At 46.1% G+C, this 19,873-nt stretch overlaps 1 protein-coding gene across 1 annotated transcript in view; it reads left to right on the top strand.

The window, feature by feature from the left end:
- Window positions 1-19,873, top strand: part of UBR5 (ubiquitin protein ligase E3 component n-recognin 5) — a 672,040-nt gene that overhangs the window by 235,040 nt on the left and 417,127 nt on the right. Inside the window, 1 exon segment of the mRNA XM_029591836.1 lies at window positions 12,387-12,496. Within this exon segment, the coding sequence (XP_029447696.1) occupies window positions 12,387-12,496 (110 nt within the window).

The following is a 19,873-nucleotide window of genomic DNA, read 5'->3' as shown; positions in this document are numbered from 1 at the left end:
GAATCTAACATACTGTTGGCTTTCACAATTATATTGTTACAACAGTCAAAAATTTTAATTTTAATTTTTTTATTGATAATAGGTGCATGCTATCACATCAGTGAGACACCACAATTCTGAGTAACTCCATTCACTTAGTAGTTCTTGTTCATGCCTATCCTTGCACCACCACCATAAGAACATAAAGGATAACATTTAGAGTTAGACCAATGGTCCATCACGCCCAACATCCTGTCTCCAATAGTGCACATTCTGGTCACTTGAAAGTGCCCCCGGACTATGTCCATCACAGACCCCCATGAGGTCTGTGTTCTTTCCCTGAGGGTTTATCACAATGTCCGCGTCTGCGATCTCTGTGCCCAGATGACCTCCAAAGGTCGTCGGGACCGCCTCAACAAAATGGAAAAACTTTTCGGGTTGAGCGGTCTGAGCCATTTTCAGCGTTGGGGACTTCCACCCCGCTTGTAAAAGAGCCCCCGGTTCCACTCTGTCAGGTTCTCCTCCCCCCCCCGTCTTGCCTGATCCTGAGCTTGGCACAGGGGAGCATCCGTTGTCCCTGTCATCCTGTTCCCGGTCACTTTCCTCGACGTCACCATCTGAATCGGGTAAGGACCACAGTGCTCATCGGGAACAATCTAAAAAGCATCGGCATCTATCATCTTCTTCCTCCAAACTAGACCATGAGAAGGCATCGACCTTGGTGCCTCCCACGAAGTGGTCAAGGGCAAAGGGAGACTATTCCCTCCAGCCCCACCGATAAGTCCAAGCAGCCTCCATTGACACCAGTGGACGGCTTGGATCCCCTTACACCGGGGAATATACTGATTGTCAGCCCCTCCTCAGGCCGTACTCTCCTCACTGGCCTTTGAGGAGGAGCTAGAGAGGCATATACGGTTGTTGATCGGCCGGGCCCTGCAGGGCCTCGAGCCTCTGCTTCCCTAGGTACTGCCTCTGCCGCAAGAGCCTGCTCCACCAGTGGTTGTGCCATTGCTGGAGTGACTGGACATTCTGCTGGGTATACTACCGATGCAGCTGGCTTCGGTGCCCCAAGTCCCTCCATGCTCACTAGGGACTCTGCTGCCCCTGCCACAGCGACCAGCCTCCATACCCGTGAGCGACTCCACGATGAGGAAGGGCCATTGGGCTCGATGGCAACCTGGAGACATGCAGTGCCACCGTACCTGCCAGCTCTTCCAGGGCCATTGGGTTCGGTTCCACTGATTCCTTTGGTGCCTTCATTCCCATCGATGCCATCAGATCTCTCATTGCCCTTACAGCCCCAAGGCCCCCTGATGCCTCCAGGCCTGTCCCAAGATGAGACAGAGACAGCCTAGACCACTTCGGGAGCCTACAGTTCCACCACAGAAACCTGTATCAGGGTTTTGATTGGCGGCTAGGGAACATGAGCCAGCCTTCTCCACAGGACCCCAGGCCCCTGGTTGGCGGTCGTTTTCAGCTTTTCGCAGATCATTGGATCTCGATTACATTGGACAATTGGGTCCTATCCATCATTCGTCAAGGTTACCGACTGTATTTCCAGTGACTTCCACCCTGCTCTCCTCTTTGTCCCTGGTGGAAGGATGCAGGGGATGTACAAATATTTTGAGTGGAGCTCTCTGCTCTTGTTTCCGCTCAGGCAGTCAAACCTGTCCTGCCCAGCCAACGGGGTGAAGGATTATACACCAGGTGTTTCTCATCCTCAAGAAGACGGGTGGTCTCAGGCCTATTCTGGACCTGGGAGCTCTAAACTGTTTCTTGGTGAAGGAAAAGTTCAAGATGGTCTCTCTGGGCACCCTAATTCCCCTCCTCAAAGCAGGAGACTGTTCTGCTCCCTTGATCTAAATGACGCGTATGCCCGTATCCCCATTTTTCAGGGCGAACTGCAGTACCTAAGATTCCTGGTCTGTGGTCAACACTAACAGTATCGGGTTCTGCCCTTTGGCCTGGCATCTGCGCCCCACATTTTCACCAAATGTCTAGCAGTTGTTGGGGCCCATCTCCGAAGGCAGGGGATTCACGTTTTCCCCTATCTCAATGATTGGTTCATCAAGGGCACCTCCTGGCAAGGGGCTCAGAGGGCCATGCGCCTCATGTTAGACACCTTGGAGGTTTGGGATTCCTGATCAACTATCTCAAATCCCATCTCCAACCATCCTTACACAGTCCAGGCGAAGGCTTTCCTGCCTCGGGACAGGGCAGGGACCTTAGCAACTCTTGCCCGGCATATTTCCAATTGCCCCCAGGTCTCTGCTCATCAGTTCCTCCAGCTGCTGGGCCATATGGCAGCGGCGGGTACATGTTACCCTCTTTGCTTGGCTACACATGCACAGGGCACAGTGGACACTGCACTCTCAATGGTGTCAGGCGTTGCAGGACTTATGTGCTCATATTATAGTCATGACAAGGTTACGACAATCCCTCCGCTGGTGGACAATCCCCTTGAACCTAGAGAGGGGTTGCTACTTCTGGAGTGCTCAGACCTATGTCATGCTGATCACTGACTCTTCTCAGTGGGGTGGGGATCCTATATTCTGGGTTACCGCACCCAAGGATTCTGGTTGGTTCAGGAGTCACAGCTCCAGATCAATCTCTTGGAGCTGAGAGCAGTCCACTATGCCCTGCGGGTGTTCTGAGAGCAACTTATGAACAAGTTAATTCTGGTTCAGACGGACAATCAGGTGGCCATGTGGTACCTGAACAAGCAGGGAGGGATGGGGTCGTTCCCCCTCTACCAGGAAGCAGTCCATGTCTGGTCGTGGGCTATCGGGAACGGCATCACTCTCCAGACCGTGTACCTCCTGGAGGTGGACAGCATTCTGGCTGACGCCTTGAGTCGGACGTTCAGGCCCCATGAATGGTCCCTCAGTCAGGAGGTAGTGAATTGCATCTTCCACTACTAGGGGACCCCAGACATAGATCTCTTTGCCTCCGTGGAAAACAAGAAAGTGCACCGCTTCTGCTCCCTCGGCAAGAGGGGCAGGGGAGGTCAATAGCAGACACCTTTTCGATCCACTGGGGCACAGGATTGCTGTATGCTTATCCACCACTTCCGCTCATATCCAAGACTCTCCAGAAGTTGCAGCAGGATCAGGGTTCCATGATTTTGATCGCCCCCTGCTGGCCCCGTCAAGTCTGGCGCCCAACCCTTCGGGACCTGGCTTCGTGCCCCCCAATATGATTGGGGGGCATCTTCGGACCTCATCACCCAGGACCAGGGCAGGCTCTGCCACCCCAACTTGCGGACCCTGGCCCTCATGGCTTGGATGTTGACCGGGGTGACAGTCCTATAATCTGAAATGGAAGCAGTTCTCTTCCTGATGCGAGGGTCGCAGGCTAGATCCTTTCTCTTGCTCCCCTTCTGCACTATTGGACTATCTATTGTCCCTCTCTGAGTCCGGTCTACAAACCATGTCAGTGAGGGTCCACCTCAGTGCTATTGGGACATACCATTGGGGTTCAGATGGTTCTGCAATCTCTTGCTATCCGCTCGTGGGTTGATTCATGAGAGGTTTACTACAACTAAAGCCCCCCACCGGTTCTCTCAGTGTGGTTCTCTCGCAATTCAGGAAACTTTCGTTTGAACCGTTACGTTCATGGAAGGTGATCTTCTTGTTTACGGTTACGTCGGCTTGCAGGGTAGGTGAGCTGCAAGCACTGATTTCGTATCTGCCTTATACGATGTTTTCTCATGTCAGGGTGGTTCTGTGGTCACACCCGCATTCCTTCCCAAGGTGGTTTCAGAGTTCCATCTCAATCAGTCCACTGTTGTCGTTTTTCCCGAGACCCCACACTCACCAGGGTGAACGTGCTCTACACACATTGGATTGCAAAAGAGCCCTGGCCTTTTACTTAGAACGGACAGCACCCTGCCACGCATTCGCTCAGTTTTTCGTATCCTTTGATGAGAACAGATTGGGGGTTGCTGTCTCCAAACAGACTCTTTCCCACTGGTTAGTGGATTGTATCGCTTTCTATTATGCACAAGCGGGTTTGCAGTTTGATGGCCACGACAAAGCTCACTCCCTCTGGGCCATGTCTGTTTCGGTGGCTCACTTACGAGCAGTTCCCATTCACGAGATTTGCAGGGCGGCGACCTAGAATTCCTTCTTCACTTTTGCCTCACATTGCCTGGACAAGTATGGCCGACAGAACAGTCGTTTTGGACAGTCCGTCCTCCATAATCTATTCCAGCCATGAAAACCCAACTCTCCCTCAGTGAGCCCTTTCTCTCAATGCAGGCCTACTTCTGTTGTTGCTGCAGCTCCAGTTGTGCATTTTGGCACCTGTTCTCTGCTGCACATGTTTGGAGAGGTCTGAAGCTACTTAATCATCCATGTGTGTGGACTACCATCGTGCTTGACCTTGGAGAAAGCAGAGTTGCTTACCTATAACAGGTGTTCTCCAAGAACATGTTAGTTCTCACAAAACCCGCCCACTACCCCACAGAGTTTGGTTTTCTCTTGGTTTATTTTATTTTTTTGTGAACTCTGTATTATAAGACTGAAGAGGAACCCCGCGTAGACGCGCGGTTAGAGACATGCTGAGCATGCTTAGTGTGCCTGTCTAGGTTTTTAGAAAGTTTGACAAAAGTTTTCCGTACTGGGCTCCATCCAATGATGTCACCCATGTGTGAGGACTGACATCCTGCTGTACTTGGAGAACACTTGTTACAGGAAAGCAGACAATGTAGCCACACAACTGGGTAATGTCATCCGGCAGTGCAGAGTTGTGATCTGCTCTCCTGGCTCATGTTCATTTAGAACTCTTTTGAGCATGTGCAAACACCAATGTTGCCGTGCTACCTGCTTCAGTTTGTTTTTTTCCACTCCATGAACAGCTTGGTTATAAGCTCTCACCTTCATGTTTCTGCAAAAACTTTAGTTTATTTTCTTTGTTTAGTTTTAATTCAATATTAGTTTAATATTATTTTATTTAGTTCATAGATTACTACTACTCGCTAGGAAAGAAAGAAAGTTTCAGATCTATGTGATTGTATTTTTTTTCTACCTCAGCTATCTACACCAGGCTAGAAAAAATGAGGACTATGGGGACTATGCTTTTTGTGTTTTTCATACAAGGACATATGACTGGAATGTTCATTAAAATCTCAGGGCTCATTAAAAAACAGTTCTAATTTCTCCAGAAAAGATCTTTTGGAACTTGTTGCCTAACAAAATTAGAAACCTGAAAGACCTAGGTTCTTTATTTAAAAAAAAAAAAAAAAAAAAAGTGGATCTATATACAGACAACCAACAAGGACTGAATTACATAGTCTGGGTAAACAAATAAGCATGGGTATAGCTTGCTTATTGCGGCGGTTACTACCCCTAACTAATTAAGCTAGATATTTCACTTAATTGCAGTTCCAACACTGCTCTCTACATTAATGGTGGGGGTGGAAGGGAAATAGAACCAAAAGGTTACTAAGAGCCAAGAGTAACATAAGTATGAGGAAAAAAAAAAGTGCGAAACTTGCTGGGCAGACTGGATGGGCCGTTTGGTCTTCTTCTGCCGTCATTTCTGTGTTTCTATAGGAGCTTTTTATAAGTTCCAAACTTAATAGAATCGAGTCACTAAAGACTAATGGGTTTCCCACATATTTACCAAAAGAAATTTTCTGAATTTGGAAAAAACTATGAATCAAACTTCATTAATCATGAGTATCCTATACAGTGGTTAGAAGTCCTTGGAAGAGAACTAAACTATCAAAAAGAAAGGAAACTCCCATTTATTGTGATAAGTAAATTCATGTAGATGAGTTTCTTGATCCTAGTATACAATATATTGTTTGTAGCAGATGCTTCAACCAATTCATTATTTCTCCTTCAAAATTCATGCTGACAGACCTAAAGATTTGTAGTTTGGAGAATATATCAGTTAACATATGTTGAATTAGTATAATTAGGAACAATCGTTAGTTAAGTGACTAACCTTTTAGTTGGGTAGACTTTCTTTACCATATCCAGTAATGAACATATAATTTCCTTGTGCTTTAGGAGTTTTAAAATTGCCTTTTAAAATCAGTGTATTCCGTAAGTTCTCATAGCAGCAACTCACATGGCCAAAACCGGCAAAATACATCCAAATGTTATGAACTTATGCTCAGGAGGCCCTGAGCTGTAAGAACTGATTGAAGTAACTTCTGCCCTACTACCAGTCATATAGATCACCAACATGAATGCTTTGAAAATCAGCTGGCTCCATCACAAGCAAATTCTAAAAAAAAAAAAAAAAAAGTTGAAATTTAAAACAAAACAAGAGCATGGAGTTTTGAAGATACTTGCAAATCCATGACTGGTTTCCATTCTTCTGCAGGGGTTCCTGCTAGAATCTTAAATATTCTGCAAATTTGCTACTGAATCCTTTGTTTCACAGATTGATGAACCTATTTAATATCAAGGCTGACATAGCTTGTGACTTGATTATTAGGAATGTAGATAGTTGGATGGCTAGTGGATATGAGGACCTTCTGGTAATCTGCCTGTCTGGTACGAATATGGTGAACCTCACGTGTCATTCAGGTAGGATTTTAGACAGTACTGTGGAGTCGTCTATCTTGATACAGGTGGACACCAGCTATATTGGAAAATGTGCGGGGGAGGTTCTGGAAGCCAGCTGAAATCCAGAACCTCCAGGGTGGCATTCTCTGAAATGCTCTTGTTCCAAGTGCAGGTCCCCAGAGTCAGACAGCTCTGAAGTCTCAATGCATGAATAAAGACGATGGTGCAAGGAAGAGAGATTCAGTTTTGTAAGGAACTGGTCAGTCTTTGGGGGAAGGGGGGGGGGGGCTTTTCCAAAACAAAATGTGGACCACAAATGTCACTTATAGATTTAGCCTATGAAGATGTCAGCAAGTCTGATGTTGTGTGACTTTAAAAATGATACCAACCGGTCTTTTAATCATTCACCTTCATTATTTTATTGATAATTTCCAAAAATATTTTTTCAATTTTTATATAAAATTTGTCCTCCAACCACGAGGGGTATCCAAAAAGGCAGACTCTTAAATGTAAAACAAAACATAACCCAACACGGCCAGTGTTTCGCTATTGCAGCTTCCTCAGGGGCATATGAAAATTGATCACAAATAGAGTCCTTTAACCTAAAAATGACAATTATAGGTATTAAAATCAATTTGCTCAGAAAGAAGATGAAGCAATACTTATCGTAAAGTTATGTTGGCTACCCTTTGAAAAATGGACACTGAGTCTTGATCATCTCATCATGAAAAACGGAGGAGGAACTGAAGCAGAGGCTGGCGTCTCTTTAAATCTTCTCCTCACGCATGACGTCACTATGCAACCAAAAACAACCAATGACGCGTCTTATTTTTGATTGATCTTAAATAGTTCAAAAACATAAGTGATTAGTTATCCCAGAAAAACATGTAAATCAAGTTCTGTGTTTAAACCAGCTGGTATGATAGCATTTAATCTGTAGATCCAGCGCTATTCTGATTGCAACAATAGTCATTCGCGATCTCTACCACGCCAATGAGGTGGAATATGATCAATGGCACAAAAAAGCAGTTCATTGAAATAATGTCCATGTTCAACACAATGAGTGACTAGAGGTTCATCAATCTTAGCGTATTTGATATTGGATCGATGTTCTATCATTCATGTTTTTAAAGTCCGTTTTGTTTGGCCAATATATAGAAGTTTACAGGGGCATTGGATCAAATAGATAACCATAGTGGAAATGCAAGAAGTTTGATACTTCAGAAAAATTTTGTAGCCAGATTGCACAACTAGAAAATCTTGAATAGACATTGAAGAGATGCACAGTGAACAGTTGTTACATGGATAATGTGATCCAATCATGGTATCACCCAAACGAGAATAGACAGCAAAATCGGATCTCACTAACATAGTCCTTAGATTGTTAGCGCGTGAAAAAGTAATCCGGCTGCCAGTCATCAAAATGGCACCGACGTCCCTTTGCCCTTACTATGTCACAGGGGCTACCGCTGCCATTGGTCGGCTCCAGTGACATAGTAAGGGAAAGGGCTGTCAGCGCCATATTGATAACTGGCAGCCGACGGCCCAAGTCCAGGAGATCGCTCCCTGACCCCCACTGGACCACCAGGGACCTTTGACAGATCTTGGGAGGGGGGGGTTGTTGTAGTAAATTAATTTGGCAGGTCTTGGGGGGGGGGGTCAGGAGGGTGGGGGATTGTTAATATAAAGGGTTGGGATGGGGAGGGGGGTTCCCACAGAAAGAGAAAGAAAAAAGTTTTCTGATCTGGGGAGTGGACCAAAATGGCACTCCCCAGACACGAAAACAAAATAGGGAGGAAAAAAAATGTTATGCACTCCCCTAATTTGCTCCATAAGACACACAGACGCCAGGGGACAGAGCAGATTTAGCACAAATTTTTTTTTTTAATTTTCCCCCTCTGAATCCTAGGTGCATCTTATGGAGTGAAAAACACGGTAATTTGCACAAATTTCTATTAACCTGATTTTGCTTTGTCATTATGGGGTATTATGTGTAGACTGAGGAGGGAAAAAAATGAATATTGTCCATTTTAGAATAAGGCTGTAACAAAATATGGAAAAAGTGAAGGGGTCTGAATACTTTCTGAATGTACTGTATATACTGTAGGTTAGTGTTAGAAGAAAAGCCCATTGGACTCAGTTTCCTTAGAACAAACTCCAATAAGTTAGTTTCTACTTTGTATACAGAGAAAGCACATGCTTCTGTGGAATTGATATGCATAGCAGGTAACTGGGGTAGACAGAGTAGATAAATGGATATCCCCAACAGTAGCTTTGGGGAGAAGAGCTCTCCAGGCTAAGACTTCTGAATTCAGGCCTCAGACACACTCAGCCAGTTTGATTTTCAGGATATCCACAATGAATATGCATGAGATTTGCATGCACTACCACAGTTTTAATCAAGTGCATATTCACTGTGGATATACTGAAAACCTGACTGGCTGGGTGTATCCTGAGGAATGAGTTGAGAGCCATTGTTCTAGGCCAGTGGTTCCCAAACCTGTCCTGGAGGACCCCCAGCCAGTCAGATTTTTAGGATATTGTATATATTATCTGACTTTTGATAAAGCGCTTCTCTGCACGTATTTTACACAAGGATACTACACAGAATTTAGTTGAAGCAAATATAAATTTATTATTGTATATCCTTGGAAGACAGACCGCCAGACCTTCAATATAGGCAGGGCATTACTGTCTCTTCCAGTATCTTGTAAAAGCTGTATTTTATAGGTTTACACCATACATAGAAAATGCCTGTGACGAGGATCACTTACACAATATGACAGTGGAATAAGCTAACCTTTTTTTAGCCTGAGAACTCCCCACCCACCTTAAGGTTCCTTTGTTTTAGCCTTTCTTTTGATGTGTGCCCTGTTTCTTCTGAATTTCTTTATTCTGTCAAGATCAATCATTTCATCTCCAGGGTGCAGGGAGAAACTTTGAGTTCAGTTGGAGTCTCTTGGAGCCAGATAAGCAAAGAATGCAGTTTCAGCCATCTGCCATCGATAACCTCATGACCTTTAATTATAGGCTTTGCAGAGCCTAAAGGTCTCAGCAGCCATTCACGCACAGGTCAGCTTAAGTTCATTGTATGCCAGCAGTTTCAGTTAAGTCAGACAGCAAAGGATTCTGGGGTAAGCTGAATGAGCCAAAGTCCTGAGCCAAAGTCTCCATGTATCAATATCCACAATGAATATATGAGAGATAAATTTGCATGCATTGCCTCCATGTAATGCAGATTTTATCTGATACATATTCATTGTGTATATCCTAAAAACCTGCTTGGCTGGGGGTCCCCCAGGACAGGTTTGGGAACCTTTGCTTTAGGCTACTATAAATGCCCATCGACACAGTATCGCTGCCTTGTTTCATACAGGTTTTGACTGCTGGATGGTGTAATAGAATAGGAATTCTCCTTATCAATTCCTGTTTGGTTAACTTGCATAGCAGTCTTGGCCATTCCTCTGAAGATACTCTATATCTAATGCTACTGTTCTGTACAGAATTTATTGATCTGAATAGTGTGGTTAATAGCATGGCTCTATTGATTGACAGATGCTGTTACAGTGTGTTAGTGCTGGAGTAGTACTTGAGCTGGTTTGGGAAAAACAGTTGCATTGAAGGAGGGGGAAGTTTGTGTGACTTTTGACAACTGGTTAGGAAACAAGATTAGAAAGACAGAATACACAAAATTTCCAAAAGTGTTTTTACCTTCAATTATTTTTAAGGGATGGAGGGATGTGTGTGTGTGTGGTGCACACCCTTCATTTACTTATGGATTGTGTGTGTAGGGGGGAGGGGGCAGGGGTATATGCTCCTGCTGCTGGTAAAGGAATATGTATATTGCAGGATATGGGGAGGGGGACCAAGTATATGTGTGTTCCAGCCACCGGTGAGGAGGAGTGTATGTGTGTGTGTATGTATGCTTACTCTTGCCACCAGCTTCTTCTGCTGTTCTTTCTGTGTCCATTTTAATTTCCTACTAGTGGAGTTTTACCCATGTATTTTCCTGGCTTCTGTATTTTATACAATTTCCTACCAACAGAATTTTATATTTATAAACAGTCCATGCATGCATAGATGGAAAAGGACTTAGGTGGGCAACATTGTCAGGCCCTCAAAGCTTTCTGTTGCGACCGTCGCTGCTCGACGTCCTCACTCTGCCCTCTTTACCTCTGTGGCGACTCCATCCGGGTCTGATGGACGGCTGGCTGCCGCGGCGTCTCCATGCTGTCTCCCTCCGGCGTCCCCGGACCGGCTCAACGTTGCAGATCCGCCATGTTGCCTGAAGACCTAGGGCGCATGCGTGCGCTCTGATTGAAGTACCAGCAAGGGCGCGAACCTCAGGGGCGTCCCCCTGAGATGATGTCATCCGCTTCCAATATTTAAAGGTCTCTATTTCACTATCTAACTGAGTTAGCAAGGGGGAAGGGGTTTGCTTCGGCTACACCTCCCAAATTACTCTGCCTCCTCGGACTTACCAGAGGTACCTGCTCCTTGGGGGCCTCGCTCTTTTTCTTTACTTTCAGATTACAGATAGGAACCGGTACTCGCTCCTCGAGGGCCCATGTTCCTGGACACTCTGAAGATTCTCTACTGCCTGGAAGCTATCGCTGCTACAAACAATTGTGAGTTACCATCGCTCTCTCAGAGCTTTCCCTGGAACCAGGTACTCGCTCCTCGAGGGCCTAAACCTTTCCAGCACCTGAGCTCCCTTGAGACCTTATGTGAGTTTTGTCATCTAGTTCTGTTCATGAACTCTGCCTACTCTGTCTACTCAATTTCTACAGTTTCTCAACAGCTCGGCCATCCTGGATCGCTGTTCCAGTACTTGAGGGACTATAGCCCTGCCGGGCATATCAGCTCACTACTGCCACTTCTGGTGGTTTCTAATAACCTGTTTAATAAAAGAATTAATGTGTGTCTGTCTCCATACTCAAGCCTAGCCGGTGGTCCCTCTCGGGATATTCCTTCCGGTAGTGTGGTCACCTGCCACGGCCCAGGGATCCACCCACAACTATTACAGATTGCTGACTCCTCCTAGGAGCCAATAAGAACAGATTGCTACTCTGCGTCTAACAGCAGATTTATTACAGATTGCTGCTACTATCTGATTGCTCCTCCCATCAGATAACGGAACCTATCAGATTGCTACTCCCAGCTCTATCTCAGAGCTTTCCTAACAGATTCCTAACACTTTCCTACAGTACTCCATTATAAAGACTAGCTAAAATGTTGCTCGTCTGAACGTTTCCACAAATCACAGATGCTGCATGATTTAAGAATTAATTGAATAAGAATTGACATTAAGGAAAATTCCCATTTATTACAGGACTTCGCTTTTATTATTAGAAGAATTTGGTTTACTGAATTACAGGCCTTTTCAATTGTGAATATTTCAGCTGAAAGTATGCTGATTGGAAAAAATACACAAGTTATGAAATCGGGCAATACAGTACTTGAAAATGTAAACATTCTCACAGTTCCACTGTTCAAGGTAGATATAGTTCTGCTATGCAGTGAATATCTTTATAAAACTCAAACTGGCTATTGAACTACTTAGAAGAGTAAAGTCCCAAAATAAGCCCTGCAGGATGTTTAGAAATAGCTCAGTATATAAGAATATTTGCAATGAATGTGTACCTAGATGAGAAATAACATAATTTCCTTGCTAATCCAAATGTGAATAACAATGAATTTGAGCTATTAATTCACATTTTTTAAAAGTAGTGCTGAGGGAATGTATCTAGCAATCAGCACATTTTGCACCTGTGCAGATGTAAAGCCATTATTGTTTTTTGTGATTAAAGTCAGTAGGAACATATAGTGCTGCATGTTTTTTGACATGCAAATTGTTATATATATCTTTTTTTTTAAAACACTCAGACCCGAGAGCAAACAAGAACCTGTGAAAACTGAAATGGGTCCCCCACCTTCGCCAGCTTCAACATGCAGTGACGCATCTTCTATTGCAAGCAGCGCTTCAATGCCATATAGTAAGTAGAGAATACAGTGTAATTAAAGTAGCGATACTAGTTAGAAAATTTGAATAAAATGAAGAAGAAAACAAGATGTTTTGGTTTTAATTGTGCTTTTTTTCTGGAATATGTTTTGTCACTTCTTCAACAATTTGTGCCATCAGAATTTGACAGTTTTTCCAAGCAGAAGTAGAAAAAAAAATTAGTGGAGGTGCTAGCCCTTCTTTCAGGATTTTCTGATCTTCCTGGTCTCTCATCCTCACCTCCCACCATTGTTCCAGCCCACCACCCATATCTTTGTCCCTTTCCCGATCCATCTTTTCAACTTCCTACTTACTGGGCCTCCAGAGTTTGTATGTGAAGGTTGTTAATATGGAAAATTGGCCGGAGCAAAAGGTGGGATTTAGAAGCTGCCTAATCCCCTGGAAACTGTGCAGTGTTAGATTAGTTAGGCAGTTTTCTAGTATATTTGATACCTAGAAAATTCCAGGATTTTGGCAAGAATTTTTACATTTAAACATAGGACACACAGGGAAGTTTAGCATCACTATATTATTAAAAGTAAAAGTGTGATAGTTAAGAAATCAAGTGAGCAGTTTACATGGGTTCAAGAAATCTCTTTTGTGAATAGTTTTTTTTTTAATGTAACTTTAAAAAGATATTATTTGCAATCTAAAACATTTTTTTAAGATTATAGAGCTAGAACGTGTATAAAATATTAACACTTAACCTATCACACTATATTCTTCGCAGAAAATAGTTTTTCTGATTTCTCTCTGTCTCCAGTTTATAGTATTCTTGGACTCTGTATACTGTGATTTTTCTCATCTTTCCTTTTAATCTCTTTATTCTCAATTATTTTAGCATTTCTTCATTCTTTTATTTTTCTTTCATTTTTGTATTTGTTTACTCTTGTTCCTTTGCAATTTTGTTGTCTTCAGGCTGCCTTTCCTTCCACAATCCCTTTCCTTCCTTTATCACACTCTCCTACATTCTTTGTATGCTTCAGGCAAATTCTTTCTATCTTGTCACAATCTTTTAATGGTTTCTTTGTTCTCCAAACTCCATTCATAAACTTTTCTCTCTCCCTCTTCTAGTCATTTCTTCCTGATTCTTCCAGCTTATTTTTTACCACCTGAGTCCCTGCCTATCTCCTGAATTTTTTTTCTCTCTAGCATCTCATTCCTTACTCACCTTTTTAGTTTTTCCCACTTTTGTGACTTGTTTCTTTTTCACAGCGCCTCAGTTCTTTCCCTCTGCATTTTGTCCTCCGTCTATTCATTTCTTTTCCATGAATCTACCTTCTTAGCCTGTTCACTCTATCTCTTGTCCTCCATGAATCAGTTCTCTTTCCATAGTTCTCCACAATCCTCTTCCTCTTTTGAATCACCCACTTGCATCCTATTGGTCTTCCCTAAGGTCAGCACAAGTCCCACATCCCTCTGAATCCCCTTCTCCTGCAGGCTGTGTGACTCGAAGAGTCATGGTGCAGTGTTCATACCTGCTCTGCTGCTGACGTTTGCTGGCAGTATGAGAGACTGTGAATATTGCCACAGGGTCCTGAATTGCACCATCAAAGGAGGGAGCATACATTTGAAAGCTGCTGCAGAGGCCAGAGGCATTTTGGAGGTTTTACCCCAACACTTTTTTGCTGTTGTCAACCCTAACATTTATCTGCTCTATCTTCCTTTATTTCCAACTCTTCCCTCTCATCTTCCATTTTCCTATCACTTTTTCCCATATCTCTCTCCAACCATGCTACTCTCCCATTCTTATCATCCCACCTTACCCTTTATTACTCTCACCCATATCTTACCTCCCTCTGTTTTTCCACCTATATGTCCCTTCATGTTCTTTCTGCCCACATTATCCCTGCATGTTCCTCCAGCACCCGTCCTCCCTTCTCAGAGCCTGAAGTTTTTCATTTGTTGTAATTGGTGTCTGTCGTATTTTAGTCTTGATATTTTAGTTTAGTTTTTGTGTGTTGTTATTGCTTGGATAATGTATTTTATATTTTTGGCTTGTTCACCTTGAGAAATTTATTGGAAAGGTAGTGCAGAAGTTTGTTTTAAAGTAATTTCCTTGTCTGGCTATCAAGTTTAGATGTGGGTTATCATTGCCTATTAGAAGATGGACAGTGCATTCACCCTTTGTCAGTAACAACACTTGTTATATAGGCTAGTACACCACTGGCAATAGTAAGTATTTTTCTGTCTCCAGCAGATAACACATGCTGGACTGGTACAGTATGATTCTTTGATTCCCAGGTCCCCAGCCTTTGGACCAGGTTTCTAGTGGAGCTTGCTTCCAGGGCACCAGCTTGTGCTCTGTTTTCCCCTGGTGAAGCAGGCCCTGGTTTGTGGCTCCCAGGTTCTCTTCGGAGTCTGGTTGAGAAGGGCCTGGTAAGTGGCTTTCGGGTTCCCTTTGGGGTCTGGTTGAAAAGTGTTTGGTAAGTGGCTTCAGAGTTCCCTTTTGGCATAGTAAGTGGCTCCGGACCTGGTATATGGGGCCCCCCAAGCTTCCAGTTGAGCCTGGTTGATACTTAAAAGATCTAGTAGGCATAAGAGGGTCAGCGTTTGGCAAGTCCCCCTCTGCCTGAGCTTGTGCGTGTCCTGCTGCTTCTCCTGCCTCCTTTTAAGCCCTGCTCATTTCCCCCACCCCTGCGCTTGGGATTATTTCCCTTACCTCTGGACTGGCTGGGCAGCAACAGTAAAGCTGTTTTATAAAAAGAACATTTTTTAAATAGTATAGCCAGCCTGCAGTCGATCAGCGGCTGCCATTATAGTGGGTTTACAGAACCGCAAGCAGCAGGAAAGAATCTTCTGCTTTCTGGAGACCCTCTGAGCAGGTGCAAGTATTTGCTGCCTTGATGATGCCTGCAGCTATTAAGCCTGGCCAGCTCTTATAGGATCAAATGCCTATGGCACTTTTCCTTCCTAGAGATATGTTTGTCTGGAGGCCATTGTTATTGAGGAGACAATTGGCGTTTTCCTAGTGTGTAGCAGATGGACTCAGGACCAATGGGTATAGTGTACTCCTGATAGCAGTTGGAGACGGATCAGATTTCAATCTGATGTCAGCCCTAGTACATATACCCTTGCAGGAAGTATAGCTCTTCAGTATTTTCCGTCTCCATAGCAGTTAGGGATTCTATGCACGCTAGCACAGCGTTAGAGTAAATTTTACCAATGAAAACCAAATTAAGAAGAAACCTTACCTCTACAGACGAGCCCCACTATCCTGTGGTGACACCCGTTGGGTCCCTCCCCCAGTTGAGATTTCCCGAGGTGATTTCCGCGATCCCTCGGAGGTAAGCCTCGGTCCGGCGGCCGACTCTTGGCAGGGACCCATCCCCTGGCATCGGGTGAGGCTGAGAGGCAGCAGGTGCAACCTCGAGTGCGGCGGTGAAGGTATTTTCCCTCTTCCCCCGCAGCCGGAGACTGCCTGGAATGAAAACGGGAAGCGCCGAGACAAGGTAAGGAAGAAATCTATTTAAAAGTCTCCGGTCTCCGAAGCTCAAGGAGACGCACAGGTCACCAGCCGGGACCAGTGCCACCGGGTTGATCGGCCCTAGCAGGGCTAGACCCCGGTCAGTTCCAAGGGTCCTCCCACGTGGAGACCCTCCGAGGTGGTCGCCATATTGTCCGCATGGTTGCCATCACCATTTTGGCTCTGTTCGCTGCCCTGTTCGCCACCCTGTTCGCCGTTTCGATCCGTGCGTACAAATACTTTGTGCGCACAACGTCGCACGCACAAGTACAGCGCATAGCCAAGCGCTTAATGTGCCGGGCGCATAATTTCGACCTGTGCATACAACAGTGCGCACATCTCCCTACACGCACGCACCAAACCACGTGCACAACTTCGACGCACACCGGAGCGCACAACTGTATTGTACGCGCCCAAGCCATGGCACCACCTGAAAATAAACTTAAAGCTCAGGGCCTTTGCCCACCTTGCCACATTAGAGCTGCACAGCATGAGGAGGCCACGGCCCTGTGTATACAGTGCGAAGAGGCCCTAGGGGACCCAACTCATGCCCTCTCCAGCCGGTACCGGACCCCAGTCTCTCGATCAGTACACCGGACCTAGCATTACACAGCGGGACCCCCCCTCAAACAGGGCTCCCCAGGGACACCACCCCCTAGTCTAGACCTAGCTTCTATCTCCTGGGTGGAATTCTTCAAAGGTCTGCATACCTTCATCCACATGCAACTGGGGCATCCCATGATGCGGTCACAGGCTCCACCAGAGGACCTCAATGTGCCGGGACCCTCTATGCCCAGGGAAGTGATCCCACCACTCAGAAGCTCCAACTTCGGGGACACGGACATCTCAGATGAGGAGTCAGAACCCCTGGAGGAAGGGGAACTCCCTCCAGGGACAGAACCCCATCGAACCATGCAACGCTTCTTCACCAAGCACGAGCTTCCAGACCTGGTCACACATAGCTTAAAAGAGCTTGCCATCCCGGGCACAAGTGCCTCAGGGGAACCTAAGACGAACCCAGTATTAGAGGGACTCAGTCAGACCTTCCGCCATTTCCCACTATTACAAGCCTTCCAGCAACCAATTGACCTGGAATGGGATGCCCCAGAAACTACACTCAAAGGGGGCCGGGCTCTGGCGGCCATGTACCCTCTGGACCCAGCTGCCAAAGATCTCCTGGCATGTCCGAAAGTGGATGCCATGGTCTTGCGCGGTCTCGAAGCGCACTACTATCTCGGTGGAGAGAGGAGTAGCACTCAAGGATGCTCAAGACAGATGTCTGGAATCTATCCTCCAACAGTCCTTTGATGTCTCTGCTATGTCTTTACAGATCGCGGCCTGCTGTGCTGTGGTGACACACGCCTGCTTATCGCAGACCAGGAACAACACTCCTGGGGAGGCCCTGGAACCAGCTGTATCATTCCTCATGAATGCCGCTTTGGATCTGGTACGCACAGCAGCTAGAGGAGTCTCATCCGCTGTGGCAGCCACAAGACAAATCTGGCTCCGAAACTGGTTGGCCGCCGCATCCTCCAAAACGAGACTCACAAGGATGCCTTTCAAGGGAACACTCCTGTTCGGAAGCGAACTAGAGAAGCTAGCCAACAAATGGGGCGAGTCTCCACTACCACGGCTACCGTAGGACAGAAATAAGAGAAACCAGCGATCCTTCCCCCGGACCTCCAGGGGTAGAGGATAACAGCGCTTCAACCCATATAGAAGCTCATATCAAGCGGCCCGTCCTGCAGGCCGGAGCCAGTCTTTTCAGAACAAGCACAATAAAAGGGGCGCCAGCTCAGGCCTAGGCCCCAGCCGCACCCCACAATGACAATCAGCCGACCCATCCAAAGGAAGAAGCCATAGGGGGCAGACCTGCCCTATTCTACTACAGGTGGGTCGACACAACTTCGGACAAGTGGGTCCTATCCATCATTCGAGAGGGATATTACCTGGATTTCCACCACCTCCCTCCGAACAATTTTGTGGAATCTCCTTGCCACAACCCTTCCAAGAGAATGGCAGTGGAAGCTACACTGACCAGATTACTAGCCTTAGAGGCTATAACACTGGTGCCTCCACAACAAATAAATACTGGCCATTATTCCATCTATTTTATTGTCCCCAAGAAAGAAGGGAACGTTCAGATCTATCCTGGACCTCAAGGCGGTCAACCGTCACCTGAAGATTCCTCGCTTCCGCATGGAAAACCCTAAGCTTGGTAATAAGGGCGATACAACTGGGAGAGTTCCTTACCTTCCTGGATCAGTCGGAAGCCTACCTACACATTCCGATCCATCAAGAGCATCAGTGTTTTCTACGCTTCTTGATCCTGGTTCGTCACTACCAATTCCGGGCACTACCTTTTGGTTTGGCCACTGTACCCCGACGTTCACCAAGATTATAGTGGTGGTGGCAGCAACACTGAGGAAGGAAGGAATCCGCGTGCACCCTTATCTAGACGATTGGCTGATCAGGGCGAAATCCCCAGAGGAAAGCCACCAGGCAACCAACAGAGTCAAAACTCTACTGGAGAGCCTCGGGTGGGTGGTCAACACAAACAAGAGTTGCCTGCAGCCCTCCCAATCTCTAGAATACTTGGGCGTCCGGTTCGACACCAAACAAGACAAGCTCATCCCGACACTGACAAGGAGATCAAAACTGATGACCCAGTTACGAACCCTGTTGAACAAACTTCGCCCCACAGCATGGGATTACCTACAAGTTCTCGGCCTCATGCATCCACACTGGAAGTAGTCCCATGGGCATGACCTCACATGAGACCCCTACAACGCTCACTACTATCACGGTGGAATCCACTGTCCCAGAACTACACCGTATGGCTTCAGCTCCCGGACAGTGTTCGGGCCCAACTACGATGGTGGCTACAAGAAGCCCATCTAAGCCAGGGAACGAGACTATACTCACCAACCTGGACCCTACTCACCACGGATGCCAGCCTACAAGGATGGGGAGCACACTGCCAGGAGCTAACAGCCCAAGGGCAGTGGAATGAAGAAGAGTCGGGATGGAACATCAATCGCCTAGAAGCCCGGGCAGTCAGACTAGCCTGCCTACAGTTCGGTCACAGACTGAGACAAGTCAGTCAGAGTAATGTCGGACAACGCCACAACAGTGGCCTACATCAACCGTCAGGGAGGAACCAGAAGCCAACAGGTGTCTCTGGAAATAGACCTCCTAATGTCATGGGCGGAAGTGAATCTTCAAGAGATCTCAGCCGTCCATGTTGCCGGGAAAAAGAACATCGCGGCGGACTACCTCAGCAGAGAAAGTCTAGATCCAGGAGAATGGAAACTGTCGACCACAGCATTCCAATTGATAGTAAACCATTGGGGAACACCGACCATGGACCGTCTGGCAAATCGGTCCAACGCCCAAGTACCCAGATTCTTCAGCCACAAGCGGGAACCCCAGTCCCAGGGAATTGATACCCTGATACAGACCTGGCCACAGGAGACTCTGTTTTCGCCTTCCCGCCGTGGCCCCTTTTGGGCGTGATCATCCACAAGATAGAATACCACAGGGGACCAGTACTTCTAGTGGCCCTGGACTGGCCAAGAAGACCGTGGTACGCAGACATGCAAAGACTGCTGGCAGGGAACCCCCTGCCACTACCTCCACACAGAGACCTGCTCCAACAGGGACCGATCCTCCACGAGGATCCAACTCTATTCTCTCTTACGGTCTGGCCATTGAGAGGACTTGCCTAAGGAGGAGCGGATACTCGGGAGCCGTAATTGACACCCTACTCTGAGCATGCAAGTTCTCCAAATCCTTAACATACATAAGGATTTGGAGAGTATTCGAAGCCTGGTGCGAAGACCATGACATCATACCATGCTCAGTCAAAATTCCTGCGATTTTGGAATTCAGAACGGATACAGAAGG

The sequence above is a fragment of the Rhinatrema bivittatum genome, chromosome 2 (assembly GCF_901001135.1).
Source record: "Rhinatrema bivittatum chromosome 2, aRhiBiv1.1, whole genome shotgun sequence".
NCBI classification, from domain to species: domain Eukaryota; kingdom Metazoa; phylum Chordata; class Amphibia; order Gymnophiona; family Rhinatrematidae; genus Rhinatrema; species Rhinatrema bivittatum.
The sequence above is the reverse complement of the archived record's forward strand: the minus strand, read 5'-3'. Positions and strand labels throughout refer to the sequence as shown.